At 31.5% G+C, this 22544-nt stretch overlaps 1 protein-coding gene across 2 annotated transcripts in view; it reads right to left on the bottom strand.

Annotated features, from left to right (window-relative positions):
• Positions 1 to 22544, bottom strand: part of LOC126778102 (ABC transporter G family member 23) — an 82315-nt gene that overhangs the window by 24225 nt on the left and 35546 nt on the right. For both annotated transcript variants that reach the window (XM_050501481.1, XM_050501480.1), the window contains exons 3-7: positions 21997 to 22156; positions 10557 to 10693; positions 7855 to 7980; positions 1893 to 1986; positions 1005 to 1190 (exon numbers count right to left, since the gene is read on the bottom strand). In XM_050501481.1, coding sequence (XP_050357438.1) covers positions 1005 to 1190; positions 1893 to 1986; positions 7855 to 7980; positions 10557 to 10693; positions 21997 to 22156 — 703 coding nt within the window. The remainder of the gene's footprint in view (positions 1 to 1004; positions 1191 to 1892; positions 1987 to 7854; positions 7981 to 10556; positions 10694 to 21996; positions 22157 to 22544) is intronic.

Raw genomic sequence — 22544 nt, 5'->3', positions numbered from 1 at the left:
TTATTATTCTAAAAAAATAATATCTAACAAGTTTTATTTTTTAAGATGAAATTATATTTATTTTTAAATAAGTGGCCAATAAATATTTAAATTCAGAATCAAAATTCATGCGTTTGAAAATTGAGAGGTTTACAATATTAAAGTACGCTTCAAGAGCATTATTCAAATTTAAAGAGCATTATTTCAGAAATATGGTAATATAAGATTTAGTATCAATTAGAAATTGTTTTAAAAACGCCTAAATAACATTTTACATTTCTGTTTTAGATATTTGTTGATCGACTTTTTACATCATAACCTTATAAAGAGAATGGACATACAAATAGAAAGAAATTTTGTTATATATAGTCATTTGCAAAATAAATCAATATAAAGTGAGTTTTATAGTATGTAGTTATTATAAGGAGCTCCTCTATCTATCGGCCTCGATCGGACATGACCAATTTAGTCTAACAAGTGGCACTATATCAGTACTTATTTTGTGTTACATCAAACAATCCGATCGATTTGCTTCATCAACAACATCCAACAAAACAATCGACTATACGGAGAAGCACCTTTAAAAGTAGCTCTTTGAATAAGTGTCTAAAAATAAAACTCCAAGTAAGATCTCCTGCCAAATTTCTCCTAAAACACAAGTCAAGAGGCCATTTGTCGTCGTCATTCCGTTTTCATTATTAAGCCCTGAAAGAAACCCGATGGACTCGCACTTCACTTCCTTTTGTGAAAAACGGCGTTAAATCGCGTTAAAATGTTGAAGCGATGCAAATGTTTATCTCATAAACCTTAATGATGCCTTTGTGTCGTTGTCAACCAAACACTTGAACCTTGGAATAATCGTACAACGATTTATTTTATAAAAAATAATAAAAAACTATATATCGTTTAATAAAAACTAAAAATAAGTTATTATTGCCTCGAATGTTGATTACTTATAATTTTGTTTGCTTTTAAATCAATAATATATTTATCATAAGTATATATTTAAAAAAAAAATAACTTACTGGTAATGATGGTATTTCAACTTTCTCCACAACATCAGCCAATATACTGGACCGTCTTCGCTTGCCCATGTTCTGAAGGACAGATAATTTAAGGAAAACGTCTTCGAGGCTCTCCGCTTGGTATCTTGTTATAAGCTCGGTTGGTGACTCTTCCGCTAAGAACCTTCCGCCACGCATAAGGCCGATCTATAAAGATTAACAAGGACTCAAAACCAACATATTATAGAAATATTTCATATACACCCGTGACGCTGATAAAATATTCGCCCAGAGAATCGTATTTACTATTCAACGGAGCGAACACTGCTGGCATTCTTGACTTAATCCCACGCTGATGTGATTTGTACAATATCTATTTAAAGTTTTGAATATTTAGTCGATTTTGACAAAATAGCTCACAACACGTTGGGGTCATTAAAACATTCCAATCGGGAAATGTGGCAGACACAGAAAGATCTCATAGGATAATTTGCATCGTAATTAATCTTTTTTTTTATAGTATAGGTAGGCGGACGAGCATAAGGGCCACCTGGTGGTAAGTGGTCACCAACACCCATAAACATTGTAAGAAATGTTAACCATCACTTACATCGCCAATGCGCTACCAACTTTGGGAACTAAAATTACACTGGCTCACTCACCCTTCATCCCGGAACACAATAACCATAATCAAACGCGTTGTGGCAATGAAGAAATAAAATAGACGAAAACGATGCCCTGATGATGAACGATGAAATCGCTTCGACAATTATTGTCGAATGCTTTCTGTCTAGCCTTCAATTTATTTATATTGTATCGTACAATATAAAGACACGGTCAATGAACGCCTATAAATATAAATAGCTCATTTTGAACATTTAATAATATTCCATTCATCTTTATACTTACAATGTTAGCCTGCTTCGTTTCATCGATGTAATGCGTGGTGATTATAACCGTCGTTCTTCCACCTTTAGTTATTTCGACCAAATGATCCCAAATGCTGAAATTAAATAATTATTACTAAAACACTTATGAGAGATGTTAATTTAATACAATTTATACGAAATATAATTTATTTATTTATTTTAATAGTAAACCAACGTTGCAAAAAATATTAAAATAGTCTTATAGGTAACTTATATATAAAAGGAAGAAATAAAAACATATTGTATGTCCCACTTAAAGGCTATATACTCAGGAGTGGGTTTATTGTTATTTATTTATTGTATATATATTACGGATACAGGATCGATAATTAAAGAAAATATCTTGAGAGACATACTTTTTTTATAGTATAAGCGAGAATAGGACGAGAATATGGGCCATCTGATGGTAAGTGGTCACCAACGCCCATAGAGATAGGCATTGTAAGAAATAACCATCTCTTACATCGCCAATGCACCACCAACCTTGAGAACTAAGATGTAATGTCCCTTGTGCCTGTAATTACTCTGACTCACTCACCCTTCAAACTGAAACACAACAATACTAAGTACTGCTGTTTTGCGGTAGAATATCTAATGAGTAGGTGGTACCTACACAGACGAGCTTGCACAAAGCCCCACTACCAGTAAAGTTTTTCTAAGTAAATTCCAGGACATAAAACTATAAAGCCTTATTGAAACAAAGTGTTCGCTTATAATGGAAGCTCAAACTTTGTTCCAAATTTATTCTTATTTAAAAAAAAATGTACACCGATCTCATATCCTGTTAATTAATGCCTGTAAAAGAACTATGCTGACTAATATTACACATGCAAAAGTATGTTTGTTTGTTACACTTTCAATTCTTAACTACAGGTGATAAAATTTTAAGTACATGTCGTCAAAGATACAGAACTTAGGGTATCTAACATCTATCTATTCCACACGTGGGCGAAGTCACGGGTGGAAACTAGTAATATATAATAATTAAGAGAGAAAAGATAAGAATTTTTACACAGCAGATTAACAATTCAAACTTAATCATATTTTGTAACAAAAGTTCAACGTTCAGAAAAATTTAAAGAACCAAGAAATGGAATAACCTGCGAAAAACTATGAAGATCGAGCAGACAAAAGGCTTAATAGCCCAGCACGCTGCTTAACATCTAGTGCATCAAATTTCTGATAGTCAAATATACAAATCCATTTTTTTACGGTTTTTTTTTATCCTTGCGGCATATCCATCGTATCTTAAGCTATCTTACATATCAAATTTTATCTTACAGGTTTTATAATTTCGTTACATATTGACAAACAGACATCATACTGCATATTGCTTTGGCCACTGTAAACGTGGGATCTGATAAAGCAATTTGCATAACTCCGACATTTAACTGACATAGCTGAAATCTATTTATCAAAGCTTCCCTAGGGTCTCTATATTTATTACATTCTACTTAAACCTGATGTATATCATCTATCTTACCACAAACATTACAATTACGGAAATCAGCCTTTTTATGAGAAAAAGGAAATTGTTACTAGGTTAATGACCGGAGCGAAGTCTACGTCTAGTCTAGTCTAAGTCTAGTAAAATGAGTAGGTCGCATACTAAAATATTATTAGTATGCGACCTACTCATTTTAACATTTTCGAACCATCGAGATATCTAATAAAATTTCAATTTTCTTACTATTAACTTGTGTAGAAGCGTATGTCAAAGCTTCTGAGATCGCATGTCAATGAGTTCCAATGTCATTATGGAGACATTCTCATTTATTTTAAAACAAACCTCACAATTTAAATTTGATCATAAAAAGCAGCACCTAAAAGATTATCAGTTTTAGAACCATCCGAATAAATTCTACACCAATCTCTATATTCCTGTTCTAGATATGAAGTAGTTGTTTGTTTCAAAAAATTAATGTAATAGTTATTTTTGGACCTTTAACATTATCGAGATTAATTTTAATAAGATTTTTAATATCAATCTGTGAAACCCAAAATTGCAAGGAGAACATTTCCAACAGTTCTGACGAGTTAATGTTATATATTTTGACATCATCATAGGCTTTTATTAATAAAGGTTTATTTTTGTTTAACCAAAAATTGTTAGTTTGAAGAGTACTCATGATTTGTAAAATTTCTATTGAAACATCCTTTGAGAGACTAATGCACTTAAAGACAAATTTATGTGCCAAAAAGCTCGTCTAACATATAAAGGTGATAAACTGGTTTGGTTTTACTGGTGGTAGGGCTTTGTGCAAGCTCGTCTGGGTAGGTACCACCCACTCATCAGATATTCTACCGCAAAACAGCAATACTTGATATTGTTGTGTTCCGGTTTGAAGGGTGAGTGAGCCAGTGTAATTACAGGCACAAGGGACATAAAATCTTAGTTCCCAAGGTTGGTGGCGCATTGGATATGTAAGCGATGGTTGACATTTCTTACAATGCCAATGTCTAAGAGCGTTGGTGACCACTTACCATCAGGTGGCCCATATGCTCGTCCGCCTTCCTTTACTATAAAAAAAAAAAAAAAACTTATCTCGCTTTCCATAACATAGATATCTAAGAGCTTGATTTTGTATTTTATCGAGTTTAGAAAGGTGTGTATTAGAAGAACTTCCTATCAAAAAACTAGCGTAATCCATTCTGCTTCTGATAATAGACAAATAAAGGAGTTGCAGATGCTTAGAATGAATTCCCCATGAAGGACCAGCTAGAATTTTTATTATGTTCAAGAACTTGAGCACTTTTTAACAACTTCCTCTATATGTTTTTTTTAACGCAAACTTCTGTCCAACCAGACTCCTAAATGTTTAACGTTAATTGCTGAAGGTACGAGAACATCATTTATTTTAAGACAAGGTAAAATTCTCCTTGCACTTCTACTAAAGTAACAAAAGTTACTTTTATTATTTGATATCTGTAAACCCAAAGAATTTAATTTCATCACAATAGTATTTATAGCTAACTGAATTTTTGATTTACATCCTTTTAAATCCTTATCACTGATATACAATACAAAATCGTCAGGATACTGTAAAATGTATACCTGTCTAGTAAAACATATTTCGTGTGATGCAATATTAAACAATAAAGGCGAAAGAGGATCTTCCTGTGTTAAAACTCTGTTAGTGTTCCTAAAAATCTTAGCTCTCTCTTCAGATTGAATAAATAATCGACGATTGCTAAGGAAGTTCCATAAATATTCACAAAATTTTCTACCTGCACCTAAATCATCAAGTGTATTTAGAACTTTTTCCACTAAAATGTTATTATATGCATTTTCTAAATCTAAGAACCACGCCAATGTTGGAATATTTTTGACAAATCTTGCTTGAATATAAGTTATCAATCTTGATAACGAATCTAAACAAAAATGACTTTTTCTAAAACCTACCATATAAGGTGAAAAAAAAGTTAAAGAACCAAGAAATGGAATAACCTGCGAAAAACTATGAAGATCGAGACAAAAGGCTTAATAGCCCAGCACGCTGCTTAACATCTAGTGCATCAAATTTCTGATAGTCAAATATACAAATCCATTTCAATAAACTATTTATTTATCTATTTTGTCTTAGGCTATATAGTATTTTTTGTTAACTCTACTTAAATTATAAATGCTTTTAAAATCAACTCAGAAAAACACCAAAAGTAGTCAATCATGAACTCATTTCAATTATTTTGTATGACTATAAAAAAACTAGTTCGATTCAATAATAACAGGAGTATATAAATATTTAAATTGTTCTTTTGCTTGCCGCTTTTTTTATTTTTAAATATTTGAAGTGACTGTCTCATGGATATTCTTTGTATTCAGGTTGATTTTTACTATCAGCGTCTGAAGCAGACACGAGAACAAAATATAGTACCGTCTCTTATTTTAGAAATTCAAAACGCTGTCAATTGAAAATGATTACCATTTTTCAGATGCGGTCTTTAATGTTCCTTATTTCACTATTATCACTATTAATAATGTCTGCTACATGAGCGAATCATATAGAAATCTACTGGAGTATGTCTTAGTACCCTAGCCACAACATGGTTGATGGCGTAAAAGGTTCAATTCGTAGCGATTATTGACCAAGTCGATAATACTTTGATAGAGAAACGTTATATATGTATTTGGTTTAATTTAATATGTCTGTGATCAGAGTGAATCATTGTTTTGGAAACGAATTGGATTCAACAAATGTTTAATTTTGGTTGAATCGTTAATTACAAAATATAATTAGGTATGAACATCAAATACCAGAGCCGATATGACCCAGTGGTTAAAACACGCGAATAACCTTATATTTTGGTAGGTATAGGAATTTTCATGTTTCATAATTTTATTTATAAATCATCTCAAGCTCAGCAACATCAAAACAACGTATTTCTGTTTGTCGGTAGAATAAATTATGAGTGGGTGGTACCTACCCAGACGGGCTTGCATAACCACCACCAAGACATTTTCCTTTACCCAAACAACTTTAAGTAAACCGAATCGAACCCACAATCTTCGTTTAAGATTTACGTGCTTAAACAACTGGTCCATATCGGCTAATAGCGTTAACTATTCAATTATCAGCTTCACCGAGTATTTCACGCTTCAAGTATAATTTCTCGTTTATAAAAATCCAATTATACAATCGCTTTATCTTTCCGAATACGCCCAGCTGCGATCTGATACCACGGCTTAAGGATGTTCAGTGAAATTTTATCGGAAATACTCGTCTTACATTCTTCGTTTCCAATTTTCGGTTTCAATGTAAAATTTTTCAGCTTTAATTATAATTAATATTGTTGAACAGGATAGTACCGCACAACGCTTTTAATTTATAACTTTTTATTATTATTATTTAAAAACAGCTTTATCCTAAAACACTTCATTGTACCAGAAATAAAATAGATACAAAAAATGACAGAATATAACTAAGTATAACAAACAGGCATGCATTTATAATATATAAAGCAGCTATTTATGAGGAAAAAAAAATTCAATCTATTCATTATGTAGTAGGCTTCTAAAAACAAACATCATCATAGATATTAAGGAACTGTGATTGATGATTGCGTCAATTTGTCTCTGCTGACGTCATGACCTTTGAGAGACTCAGTTCAAGGATTTTAAAAAGACGTTATTTGTCAAAATACATTAAGAGGTTTAGGATAGCATGCGTAATGCAAAATGTACAAGAGAGCAAGGATTTCGCATATATAATCATTTTAGAATGCGTAATGTAAAAAAATAAATAATTGCACGTGTATAATGTATGTTGTTGTAATAGTTAGCTTGTCGTTGAAATAACACTGGTATAATTTCCGACTTTGATGGAAACATATGACATAAAATTATATATATAAACTATATTTTTTTATAGAAAAGGAAGCAACAATACCAAGTACTGCTGTTTTGCGGTAGAATATCTGATTAGTGGGTGGTACCTACCCAGACGAGCTTGCACAAAGCTCTACTACCAGTAAAACTATATAATATAAAATTAGTGTCTACCGCGTTCGTATCTACCGTGGGATTTATATTATTTTAATCTTCCCCAATAAATTTTCTAACGTATAAAAACCTTTTTCAAATCCGCCTGGTGGATTCATTGGGGCGTTCAAACAACAAACATTTTTTTTAGCTTTATAACATTAAAATAATTTGCTACGTCATACTACTACAAAAAATTATATATCTATAATCATATATTTAGAAGCGATGATAGCTTTATATAAACTGACTGAAGAGATATATAAAATTGTAATCCGAACATACTCAAAGAATTAATTTAAAAATTGCTATGCAAGTTAAAAAAAACGTATTTCATTAATATATAATCTTATTGAATTCAATTTTATAAATGATTCCAAATTGCATAATAATGAATGAACTATATTTAAAATTTAAAATTTGTACATATTTATTTCCTTCTACTTAACAAAAAATATTTTACCTCTGTCTCAAAACCGGGTCAACTCCAACCGTTGGCTCATCCAGGATTAAAAGTTCAGGATCATGGAGAAGAGCCGCTGAGAGGGAAACTCGACGCTGTTGACCTCCTGACAAATTTTTTACTTGTCTGAAATACAAAATGGAAAAAATAAATTAGCATTTCTTTCATAAGGACAGCATTTATATAAATGAAGTTTTAAGTTTTTTTTAATATAGTAGTGATAATAAGTATCTTAATACAGGGTAGTAGTATCTTAATACAGGGATAAAGATATGTTTTGCAATTTCTTATACGTCTAATATTTCTATATCGATCTAGGTAATAATCTTTTTGAAACCTATTTTTAACGAATATATATTTATAACTACTTAATAAATATAGCTTTTTTTATAGAATGGGAAGGCGGACGAGCATATAGGCCACCTGATGGTAAGTGATCACCAACGCCCTTAGACGTTGGAATTGTAAGAAATGTCAACCATTGCTTACATCGCCAATGCGCCACCAACCTTGGAAACTAAGATTGTATGTCCCTTGCGCCTGTAATTACACTGGCTCACTCACCCTTCAAACTGGAACACAACAATATCAAGTACTGCTGTTTTGCGGTAGAATATTTGATGAGTGGGTGGTATCTACCCAGACGAGCTCGCACAAAGCCCTTCCACCAGTAATTTGGTACCTTTTGACTCAAAGAATCGAAATTACCTACGATGCGTCGGGGTAATGCTACTATTCTTGTCATCATTCCACGCGGTTATAATTTATACAGTAGCTATTTTTAATTATACAATACATAGATGAATATGATATATTACATATATATTTAAGTCCTTAATATAAATAATTGTTATGTAAATAAAAGCATATTTACATATTTTGTACTGTTTTTATTTATTTATTTTATTTAGACTTTTATAAATTTAGCGAAACTCTCAATGGAAATCATTTTTATATTTTATATGATAAATAACAATAGTTAATGGAATAGCGATTACAATTTCGTTTAATCCGACAATAATAAGTCTTTGACTATAAACTTAATTTAATCGCATTATTAATTGGTATGCTCTCGTTAATGAATTTTGACGTCCTAGTTTGTACTGCGCATATTTTAATAATGAACGAATAAACAAAAAAATTGTATATAATATAAATTATAATAAACGTAATTCTTATTAAGTATTATCTAGATGGTGAGATACAGACAGATAGATTTTTTTTGTAATTATTTATTGTCCAGGCGCCTAACTTAAGTAATTTAAATAAGCAGCAAAATGCGCAAGAGATATAGCGCGTAATTGTTAATATCGTTACATACTTTTAAGTGTCAACTAAAACTTCCGGACTGTTACTAATAATTTCTTGACGGGAAAAACCAAAAGTTTTTTAGTGGTGACCTGACCCGAGCTTTGAACGCAAACCTTCAGGTTTACTTACTTCTTAGATAACCAGTAGACCAACGAGGCAATTTAGGTACTATAGCACGAGAGCCTACGACCAAAATGTTTGTCTCATAGTATTACGGCCAAAACTGTATCAAATCGATAGATTTTAATATTCCGAATATATCAACTTTGCTCCTGGAAATGTTTTTTTTTTCGCATCAACTTATCCCAATTCAATGAGAAAAAAGATTTTCAGACGATTTGCTATAATTCTTTTTGTCTCAATATATTTCTAATGGAGACCATATGTACGCACTACGCTTATGTTGTCTGAAACATATGTCATTGGTTCTTAAATCTATCATTAAAGTACACCGAAAATTAGATGAAATACTATGATACAATTTAGTTAAATTTGTTGTCATTTAAAAAATACACCCACGCCGCGTAGCCACATGTGCGGCGTGGGTGTATTCTCAATCAATATAAAATATAAAAATTCAACAATCTCTGAAAACGAATTTTTTCATCAAATAGTGATAAAATCTAATATTAGACGTAATGTAATAAAACCACAAGCCAATTTTTTCAACATTCTCACGCAGCTGCTACATTTCGGACTATTACTGTTACCTAATCGGGTTCAGAATCATCTAACCTAACGATTTTGTACAGTTTTGTCCATTAAACGATGGGACATTTTGGCCGTGGGCTTTCGCGCTTAATGATTCGAATAGAACTTTAAGATGCCGTAAATGACAGTTTATTTTGCCATAAAATATTCAAAAGTCAATTTATTTTTATTGTTATGTATCTTTTATGTTTCTAAGCACTCATTTTGTTTTATATTCTATGTGGTCATTCTTGCTGTAAAGAATAATATATATTTGAAAATCCGATAGTATGAAATGTTATATAAAATGAATCTTACTATTAAAACATTAGAGCTTGTTTTTGTTTATATTCTATACGTGTTGAAACTTTGTAAAGTTGCTGTTAGCATGTCCTAATAAACATACACTTTTGACATGAGCATAGGATGGCTTTGCAACGAATGAAATCATTAGCAACCGACCCTATTGTTTCCGTGTCTAAAGGAATACCTCAGTAAAATATTAATAAGTCTTAGCCCAAGCGGTCAAAATCAAACCCGCGACTTTTTACTTTTGCTAGACGGTCAGTAAAGCGTTGTGCTTTTGACACTTCGGATACATCATTGAGGCTTATGTTGCATGTCATACGTATACCACCAGCATGTCTAAGCAAAAGATTTTATTCAAATAAGCGAATAAGGAAACAAATGTCATCACTAACCTCGTCGGATTTGGCAGCTGCAATAACGATACAAGGAAGTCGACTTTTTCGTCAACCTCCTTTGTGGTCATGCCAGCGATCCAACCGAAATATATCATCGTTTCTCGGATTGAAAACTCGCCGAAAAGGGCAACTTCCTGCAAGAGAAAAAAAATTTAGACACATTTCTATCTTAAAATATAGGATCGGTGAAGACTTTAAATATTTTATTTTTAATAAATAGTAAACTTAAGTCATGCACCAATTTTCTATACGAGTTATAGTTCATTGAAATTTTTATTTTGAGTAGACTAATATTATACATCGATTAAAGAATAGTATAGATTGTTTTAAAGCTTAGGACTCATCTGTGCGGATTAGTGACCGTAAAATCTCATCCTATCTCTTTTTATTGCATGTGAGAGTATACATTTACAAGATTCTGCGTTATAATCCATTTTTAATTGTTCGCGGTTCTAGTTCTAGCTTCTTCGGTAGTACTGTGAGGCTATTCTTTAAGAACAAAATTAAAACTCACCGCAGAAAACGTTCTTTAAATGTCAGAAAGTAATATGCGTCATTGTCCATCATAATCATAACATGTCAAGAATACAGGCATCAAAACAGTATATCACCATAATTCGGTTGTCAACATTTCACTCAACATACTCACCGTATTGAAGTGAGTTCTTACAGAATATCCCTACTATTTTCGATACCAAAATTGTTTGTATATGTGTTTTTATTCAGTTTTTACTTGGAGCACACTGGGTGCATGATAAATGGATTTCCATTATATGTAAGTTGTTTTCCCTATTAATTTAAAAGTTCATGACGATGAAATAAAAATTCTTATTGAATTTTATCGAATAGATTTAACAGTTTTTAGTTTAAGAACAAAAATATTTCTCCATTAGAGTCAGAACACACTCGTAAGCATTGTTCATCAAAAGTCTCACAACATTGTTCACTATTGTGGTATCTAGAGTATGATTCTTCGTAGATTAACTATTGCGTTATTGTCTCATTCAACCACAACATAAAACAAGGTTATAGAATAATAATGCTAATACAAAAACATTACGAGATATTTTATCCACTTTCCGCAACTAGTGGATTGGTTTCATAATATGATGAATCATCCTAATATTAAAATGTTGTTTTTCATTGTTTGTATAAATGAAAACCCACTTGAAAACTAGTTATTTAAATGACAGTTCTTGGGTAGCATATATATATATATATATGATAGCATACTATATATTATTATTATATTATTTTTTCACTAAATAAAATATTAATCACAAATCACGACCCAGTGTTCAAGGTCTGAATAGAATATCTAAACGCCAAAAACAGATAACGTTTTTAGGCTTTTTAAAATGCCTTAGAGAGTACCAATATTAAATTGAGCCCAATGGCATAAAACGGCTTCAAATGTCCAGACTATGTATATATGCTTAAGAAATTATGAGTTATATTTAAATATCTGAAAAAAGTCGCTTACGTCATTTACGGTGTAGTTTTGATAAATCCTGTTACATACTTCAGCTATAGATTATAGTTCGCACAATAATTATAACCCTGACTGGGTATATATTAATGTCTGAATATGAATTATTCATAAAACTTAATTCTGACTATAGATATGAGAATCGAATAATTTTGTAGCGAATTTTTCACATAATTTTTTTCTCTAATTTTTGAAATATTATTTATAAATTGACAAATTTATAAATCAGTGAAATTGATTGTTAACAGCAATTTGCAAACTTACAAAGTTAAACTAATTACATTATATTCGATCCAATTTTGTTTTTAATTGGCCTACCGAGAGATATAGATCACAATAATTAGCTTAATTAAAATATTTTTCTTTGCTACAGAGAATTCATTTTTAGTAATTTTTTTTTATCTTGATATTAAATAATTTTATTTAAGGAAATGATGCTTTATTGTTTAATACAAAAAGTCCATGGCAGTTCAAATCCGTCTAAATCGCAACGTATATTTTTGTAGTATTCATAAGCATTAAAACTTTTTTGTTATATTGCGTATGTTTTTTATTCATCGTGTCGAATTATTTTCAAAATAAATTATAATAAAATGTTTTTCTGTATGACTTCATTTTCAAGCACATTGAAATACCAATTAAATTCATACCTACTATATATAACTTCAAAGAGTGTTGACATAAGTTAAATATTTCCAGTGAAGTTATGTGATACACATCGAAACGCAAGAACGAAGAAGTATTTGTTAAGAGGTAACCCGTTATTCTCTTTAAAAATTTACTTTTACAATCACTGATGCCTTAAATATGTTAACCTATTGTTGACAAAGGCCTCCACTACTGTTGAGGAGAAGGTTGGGAGGTTATTCTATAACACTGCTCCATTGCGTAGTGGCATAAAGATGTGGCAGATTGCCATGCAGGTTTTCTCACGATGTTTTCCTATGTGAAGGAGCACGACATTAATTATGAACACAATATAAGCACAAGCAATTTGATCCCGCTATCTTCAACTGCGACATCTCGTATCTTTTATCATACAAAATATGAACTCATTCAACGGAATTCTAACATTCATATAAGTTTTTCATAAACTTTTCTTATTCAAGCGGTAGTATCAAAGTTTCTATTGTGTCAGACATTGGCTTTCCTTTTCATTGTCGATTCGCTGTTCACATATTCATTGTTCTAGATCACTTATTCTTTGAAATAAAGAAAAAAAAATAACGAATATTTTTAGACAGAAGAAGTCAATAGTTCCTGACCACATTCTCATCAACGTCATGGCACATATCCCACCACGTATATACTTCAAATCAATTTTGAATTTTAATAGCGTCGCATTTTATTTATATGACAGACTTACTTAAACATTTTTCTTGTTTCTCAGTTTTTCTCGCGAAAAATCCTGACCTGGTCAGCGAAATAAAACGCTTGCGCGGGTTAGACTTTTCGAATTAATATTTCTATTGAGAAGAATCATCAAAAGTGGTAGACCTTTATACAAACCCGTCTGGGAGGGCACCATCCACTCATCATTCATTATACCAATTATATTCTGCGAAACAGACATACTTATCATCAGTCTTATCATACTTATCAGAATAAAAAAATATTAAAAAAGCATGCATTTGAGAATAGAATTACGTATACAAAATTCGTAACTGCAAAATATATTAACGTCATAACTCTAAAGGAATATTTATAACCAATCAACTTCTGATATCCGTAAATTATTCAAAACATTTATAATATAGCAATTTTTTGCGCGTTTGCTCAAAATGTTTTTAATACGTTGACGTCAATCGGGTTCGTTTTATAATCTTAAAATACGAGTTAGCAGACTGGTGGGAAATAACCTTGAACATTCTCTTGTTCCATCTTCATTTGCGTCACTGAGGTTATGCATAATGGCTTTACGTGCTACTCGAGAAACAGTAGTGTACAAACTTCCAACTTCCCGACTCCATGCAGCTACTGAGAATATAAGACAGAAAAAAACCCATAATATTTTATCGGCCCGACATGGGTTAGAACTCAGGTCCTCAGGAACTGGAGACTTATATCTAGCCACTAGACCAATGAGTCTTAATAAGATTGCATTAAATGTAAAGTTACAACCAGTTCGTAATAAGATAAAAACCGGCAAATAACACGGTAGTTGTAACAAATAAATAAATATTAACAGTTTATTTTCTTTATCTTTTCCACCAAGGAAATAATTATTTTAATAAAATATAATTATATTTATATAATATCCTTACTTAAAGTCGAATCTATATAACATTTTATTTAGAAATATGCCTTATTTATTTTAAAATAACTCCGGAATTTTGTTATTAAAACAAACCTTGCGACATGAAGGATTTATTGACTTAACAGCTTGATGTTTTAATCTTTACTTATTGTGTAAATACTATTGTTGGAATGAGTCATCTGCCACAAACCTATATGTATACATACCTATATGTACGTTAAACTTCAAAATGCTTATACTTTAAAGTCATTTTTAATAACTACTTCACATTAAGTGGTATAATTTATACGATGATTCATAAGGAAGTTTTAGGTATTTCTGTAAATTGGCTGAAATATAACGATGAATGTTGAAGATGTCGGAAAAAATTATACCGTCTGGGAGCTTTACTGTTGTGCGCCATGTAAACCAATAAAGTTATATGGTATTACGATTTAAGCTTTTTATAAAGATCCTTATACTACCGTTTAAAGCCGGGACGGGTAGCTAGTTATTTATAGTATTCCGAAGTTAAATAAATATGGTGATATCTTTGTATTATTGTTTTAAAATTATATTTCATTGGTTCTTTTACTATTTAGTATTATTTTAAGTTAAGTCAATTTTTTTTTTTTTTTTATAGAATAGGAAGGTGGACGAGCATATGGGCCACCTGATGGTAAGTGGTCACCAAACGCCCTTAGACATTGGCATTGTAAGAAATGTCAACCATCGCTTACAGCCAATGCGCCACCAACCTTGGGAACTAAGATTTTATGTCCCTTGTGCCTGTAATTACACTGGCTCACTCAACCTTCAAACCGGAACACAACAATATCAAGTATTGCTGTTTTGCGGTAGAATATCTGATGAGTGGGTGGTACCTACCCAGACGAGCTTGCACAAAGCCCTACCACCAGTAAATGTAATTAACAACACTTTTTTGGGCGATCACGGTTAAAATGAAATATTTTATTAATATTATAAGCTTTATGATGATTTGTATAATGTATGCGAATAACTTAATAATTTATATTTGTAAGCTGATACCCGATATTATTCTTCAGGGATTACAAGTTTCATCTTTAGTCAAAAGTATGTAATTGAAAACTGCCATTTTTTTTAAATCGGTCTGAACGTTTAAATCGTCGTGTAGACGTCAAATAGAAAAAAATATCGTAATTTTAAGCCTGGTAATAAAATTTAGATATTTTTTTTTTATAAATTGACGAACTATGACAGCGAACAACGGAATGATCGAGCAAAATTGAGAATGTTTTTTTTTTACGTTATATTATTTGTCTCTATCCCGTCGATTTGTTAACCGACCTTTTTACCGATTCTGGCCACTACTGCGATTTGACAGTGACTAGTGCAAAATATATTATAGTGGACAAGAGAGGGACAGACACAAGTACACAGAGAGTGCATGTGTATTTGTACTTGTGTATTTTGTGATAATTTTTTTCTACAGAAAAACCGATAATTTTGAATTGATATTAAGACTGTAAATAAAACAAGATAAATAAGACCAATATTTAACGCTCAAAAAATGCTGATAAGATAAGAATATCACATTTTTTATAAATAAATACCCTTACTAATTCATACACGAAATAGCTCGAAGTGATTGTGTTGACCTTTACTTATTCGTTATGTGTATTGACATTTATTTATTAGTCTCAGAAGGCTGCACTGCCAGAGAAAAAGCTTTTTAAGGATTATGTATTGTTTTGTTGACTCTACCAACCTTCAGACTATTTGAGACGGGCAGTGAAATAGCGACCAAATAGAAGCGTATTTGAAGACTCAGTCATACTAAGAAAAATACGGTCCAATGTATGTAAGGTTTAAACAATTTTAACTAATAAGTAAGAAATACGTCCATCATTATACTATGAACAAACAGATTGTCTTGTGATATTGTTCATCTCGTTATATCTACTAATATCATAAGTACATAGTAAAAGTAACCCAGTCTGCTGTTTATTATGCTGTCACTGTTAAATCACTGTATCAATTTGTAACCACAGTGTCATATCGGTTCTTCTCGGTTAAATTACATTTCAAACAGTAGTTTCACAACGTAATTATATAATATAATTCAAAAGTTCTTATAAGAGCCAACTTACATGAAAAATATTTTGATAATAAAATTACCTTCGTTCCGCATCTTTATTTTAATCTTCAATTACGTTCCGTTACGCACTCGCTTCAGCGCGCATCGGTTCTTGGTGTCGTATTACGAGAATGACATTGACATACATACATTGATATATGTTTATGTAACGTTGTTACGTGGTTTCTTTGAAGTAAGAGTGAGAAATTTTGGTAAATTTATAATAAAAAAAGTCATTCTATTTGAGTTGTTAAGTACCATCTTCTTTTTTGTAACCCTAAAATCGTGTATGCTAAATGGTGATTTGTTGAGTAGTTAAGACGTGAAGTTGTAACAAACAAAATCAGTTACACATTTATAATATTTGTAAAGATATGCCACAGTAACAGTGCAAACAGAAAAGCTATATTGTAAGGTAATAGAAAAAAACGAAATCAGCGTTTAGGTCTTTTCAGTACAAACACTGCAAAAAATATAGGTTTTACTATGTATAATAGAAATTGTTTTCAAGTGTATCTCTGAATTTAAATAGCTCTAATGGATATACAATACGATCCAAGTATATATTCAAAGTATAAAACAAATCGATAAGACTATAAACAAATTTGATACGTTTAAATCGAAAAAAAAAAACGCCAAGGTCGTTGAACTTTTGTACATTCTCAAAATATGTTTATATATTATTTCCATAACTTTAATTACGACGAAACAATAAAAATTACTAATTTATTTATGGAGTTTGTGATGATTTTTTTCTTTAGGATGATAAAAGATGTTTTAAAAAAATAACTCATTTATTTTTTAATCATCAATATTTGTCCTATTAATTTTACGATATAAACTTAATAATTATAAACTTAACTTAGATTTGTTTTTATTTTAAGCAAATAATGCTATTCATAATACTATCTATGTGTTTTGCGAAAATATTTCATTTGGATGAGATCGCTCTTATGTCAATGACCTAGCCTTTAGCGTCAAACATTTTCAAGTAATTTGATGTCAATGAATAACATTTGTATTCGTTAGTTCACAGTTCATCCACAGCCATACATATCACACTGTTGCCTAACCTAAAGCCGAACGAAAAGACATATCGATAAAAAAACTCTAAGCGATTAGGTCATTGACCGAGATGACTGGGGCATAGTGGTACAACAATATATCATGAGCTTTAAATATTAAAACGATTCTTAAAAATAACTTTGTAACACGCATCATGATCTTAAAAATAATTATAATGATCATTAATTTTATTTTATATTTATTTATGTATGTTTTTTTCATTGAAATGGTAACTGAACACTACCTTTGTTTATAGATACTAGCAAGAAGTAAACCTACTTGAATATATCATCGTCTTAAAAAAATTATATACGTTATGCCTTCAGTCAATCTGGCTCTTTAAATCGAAAGACGCCGATTTTATATTTATATTTATTAATTACTGGCTACCTGTAGCAGCTTCGCATAGTCAGGCAGAGTTTTATCTGACATCCAGTTATGCACATGAGAGCTCATTGGCCTTTCGCCAGCTACGAACCCCCGAAATTTAGTGAAGATCATCATATTCTATCCTTCAGTTATCTAGTTAGTTAGTGGTTTTTCAGAGCTTACAATATAACCGTTCAATAATGTACGCAAAAATTGATAGATTTAAAGTTTATTTATTATCTCTATCCTAGTGATTCTTGTAATTGATTAATATTAACTTTATTATTTTATATGGCGTTGCCGTTATAATTAGATGTCAATTAAATTAAATAACTAAGTACCTACTACTTTGTAACAGTAATTAAATGTGTTTAATCAAAAGCCGAGATGGCCCAGTGGTAAGAACGCGTGAATCTTAACCGATGATCGTGGGTTCAAACCCGGGCAAGCACCACTGAATTTTCATGTGCTTAATTTGTGATTATAATTCATCTCATGCTTTACGGTGAAGGAAAACATCGTGAGGAAACCTGCATGTGTCTAAATTTCACTGAAATTCTGCCACATGTGAATTCTACCAAACCGCATTGGAGCAGCGTGGTGGAATAAGCTCCAAACCTTCTCATCAAAAAGAGGAGAGGAGGCCTTTAGCCCAGCAGTGGGACATTCACAGGCTGTTACGGTAATTGAAATCGCCGTAATAACAGCCTCTACTTTGTGTGAACACAACATACTAACTAATAAATAAACCGCATTTATTCATGTTCGTTATATAAGTCAATTTTTATAAATGTAGATGCTAATCTTAAACTAGACTTTTCATTGACGTCCTTAAGAAGTAGATTAGTCATAACGAATAGGCAACCAGTGCCTGAAGAAGGTGGTGGGTCACGACATGATGCGAAGGGCTGAAAACCGGGAGCTTCGACGACTTTAGGAGAGATATATAGTATAATATATTATGTCCAGCAGTGGGCTACGATTAGTTAAATGATGATAAACTACGACTAATAATGCCTTAATTTATGAAACTATATTAAAAAATAACAAACGGCTCTCGTTTTATTACATTATATATAATTTTTTTTTAATTTACCGGAGTTAATGGACTCGTTTTTATCTTGTATATAATATTGAAAAGAGTAATATATCTTATTTATTAAAATTCGATTAAAATCTATTAATTCGAATATTTTGCATTATTTCCATAGAAATGATTATTTAATTAATAAATATACAATTATTTATTATAGTCGATATCGCATATAATTTTCTGACATTTGACGATTGTGTTCCGCTCTGGTTTTATTCCACTATCGATATAAATTGAATACTTAAAACTTTAAACGTTAAATCATCAGAAATTCAACCGCCAAACAGCAATAGTTAGTATTGTTGTGTTTCGGTTTGAAGGATTAATGCGCCAGCGTAAGGGAATTTACATATTAGTTCCAAAGGTTGGTGGCGCATTGACGATGTAAGGCCAATATATAATAATATTTCTTACAGTTCCAATGTCTATGGGCGATAGTGACCATTAACCATCAGGTGGCCCATCTGCCCGTCAGATTGTCGATAAACAGTTATGGTTTTTTTCTCGCAAAGCATTATGGAACGAAATAATTATTATCGCGGAAATAGATCCATAATGTATCATTTTCGTATGTTTTTGTCCAACGTTGAGTCTCGGAGAGCAGATTCAGAGCCCATTATAAAAAAGCAATGATCTCATAGAATATTATAAAAACAACGATAAATAAAAAACAAATTAATACACTCAATAAATATACGCTATGGAAAATTTTCAACTCATTTGAAACTATGAGAAGTTGTAGATCATTTAGAAATTACAAGATCCATTTTAAGATCAAACTATTATTAAATACTAGCTACCCGTCCCGGCTTCGCACGGGTAGAATGAGGATTTACACAAAACGTTTATATCGTAATATCTTATAATATATTATATGCTATATATGTTGCTATTGTAAGCCGACCGGCATGTTTTTGTTCATCTCGTAGAAGATGTCATCGTCATATTTCAGTCAATTTATATAACACTAGTTATATACACCAAATTTAATCAACATTTGTCATGAATCTCTCCGTCCATTGGTGAAAACCATATGAACATCAGATTTTAGTTTATTGCGTTCAGACAGACAAGCAGGCGAAGCGGGGTTATAATATATAGTGATTGATGTATTTTATATATACATACATATATTTGTTATATAAATATACTTATATAAAATTTAGTGTATGTCTACATCATATCATATAAAAGCCGAGATGGCCCAGTGGTTCGAACGCGTGAATCTTAACCGATGATCGTGGGTTCAAACCCGGGCAAGCACCACTGAATTTTCATGTGCTTAATTTGTGTTTATAATTCATCTCGTGCTTGACGGTGAAGGAAAACATCGTGAGGAAACCTGCATGTGTCTAATTACATTGAAATCCTGCCACATGTGTATTCTACCAACCCGCATTGGAGCAGCGTGGTGGAATAAGCTCCAAAACTTCTCCTCAAAAGGGAGAGGAGGCCTTAGCCCAGCAGTGGGACATTAACAGGCTGTTACTGTATATCATATCTCTCAATGGGCTATCTAATAACAAAACTTTTTTTGCAAACATAAGCTTCATCTTAATAATATTAGTACATTTAATTGTTATACAAAAATAAAACAGATTGACTCATAATCGTCAGTAAGCGAGTTTAGTTTCTCTCTTTTTGTTATAACTGATTTGACATTCGAAAGAAGAAGACACAGCATTGTTTAACACAAACGCAATTTTAATACTAGAAGTCGAAGCATTTCTATAAATATTTCCAAGCGATTCCAAGGTCTAAAATAAACTAAGGTCAGTCAAAGGTTTTTTATACTTGTATAATATAATTATACGCCCCTTTGTTTAATGACAAAATATCCCGATAAGCGGACATCCGGATAATACATTTCCGTTGGATTTAGAAGGATTTGGTAAGATTCCTTCTGATAATTACCAAGGATATTATTAACGTTTTTTTTTTTAAATCGAAATAGAATGCAATGATTATGATCTAATTATGTAAGTGTTATATAATATTATTTTGTTCATGTTAAAACCTTATATCTTTCTACGTATACAAAGAGGAACGTTTCTAACAAATAATTAGAATTAGGTTTTTTAAATTCATCGCATGATAAAAAAAGATTTTATTGTCATTCGAAATTTATAAAGAAAAATGCTTTAAGTATCGGTTTTGCTAAGTTGAGATGGCCCAGTGGTAAGAACGCGTGAATCATAACCGATGATCGTGGTTTCAAACCCGGACAAGCACTACTGAATTTTCATGTGCTTAATTTGTGATTATAATTCATCTCGAGCTATACGGCGAAGGAAAACATCGTGAGGAAACTTGCATGTGTCTAATTTCACTGAAATTCGGCCACATGTTTATTCCACCAATCCGCATTGTAGCAGCGTGGTGGAATAAGCTCCATTATTTTTCCTCAAAAAGGAGTGGAGGCCTTATCCCAGCAGTGGGACATTCACAGGCTGTTTTTTTTATCGACTGACAATTATAGTTTTGTTATTTACCTTTCCAAATCAAATAAAAGAAATCAAAATAAAAAATTAGTTCATTCCTTTAACTTTAAGATTGGCCTTCCTTGGGGTTCAAGCTTGCTTCATACAAAATTCCATCAAGATAATTGAAGTGGTTTAGCTGTGAAAATGTAGCAGACAAACAAACTAGAAAACGACTTTTATTATATAGGGATATCAAAGATGTTACTTATAAAATTTAAGGTAATATCTGCAGAGTTATTCTATAATAATAAACTAGCAACGCGCTGCAGCGTACCTAGTTTGTATTTTTTTTAATTATTCGATAGCGTTATCTTTAACTATATTTTGTATGAAATTCCGATTATTATCAGTAGACGCACACTGAACACGATCGTGTCATGTCAGAAAGTGGTATGCGAGATTGACTGTAATAATTACATGATTTAAAGGATACAAGAATCAAAATTGCATATTACTATAAGTCGGTTTAGAACATTTCACAAGTGAGATACGAATTGAGTTCCTACAGAAAAGCACTACTGGTGCAAATAGTAGAAACATAATAAGGATTATTGCATATCCTAACGTAAGATAGATAAATTACCTGTGGCATATATCCAATTCTAGGTCCAGGAACGCCACTCCCAGGTCCGCCAGGTCGCCCACCCAGCACCCAAATTTCACCAGAATTCAGACGGCGTCTTCCCACAATGCAGGAGAGCAGGGTTGTCTTTCCGCATCCCGATGCGCCGAGAAGACCGTAGCTAGAAAATAATAATCGTAAAAGTAAACTCACTTTGCATATTTTAATCGGATATGAGTAATCTTTGTTAAATTAGGGTATTAATTTCCTTCATTATTGATAAAACTATTTAGAAATAGACATGGTGTGGTGTTCTCTATATGTTGTTCTCTCCAAGTCATTCTTTTGAGGACACCAAGATGAAGAAATTAGGCGTATTTTTTCAAATACAAGCATAAACGCACAGATATAAATATTTTATTTATTTATTATTTATTTATTTTGGAAACAAATGTCATTATTGCATTGAATAAAGTAAATAAGATATTAATTAAAAGTAACCAATAACAGTTTCCAATAGATTATTATTAAATGAAAGAAGATACAAACATAAATTTAACAAATAAGAA

The sequence above is a fragment of the Nymphalis io genome, chromosome 25, assembly GCF_905147045.1.
Source record: "Nymphalis io chromosome 25, ilAglIoxx1.1, whole genome shotgun sequence".
Classification (NCBI taxonomy): Eukaryota; Metazoa; Arthropoda; class Insecta; order Lepidoptera; family Nymphalidae; genus Nymphalis; species Nymphalis io.
Note: the sequence above shows the minus strand (reverse complement) of the source record. Positions and strands in the feature narration are given on the sequence as shown.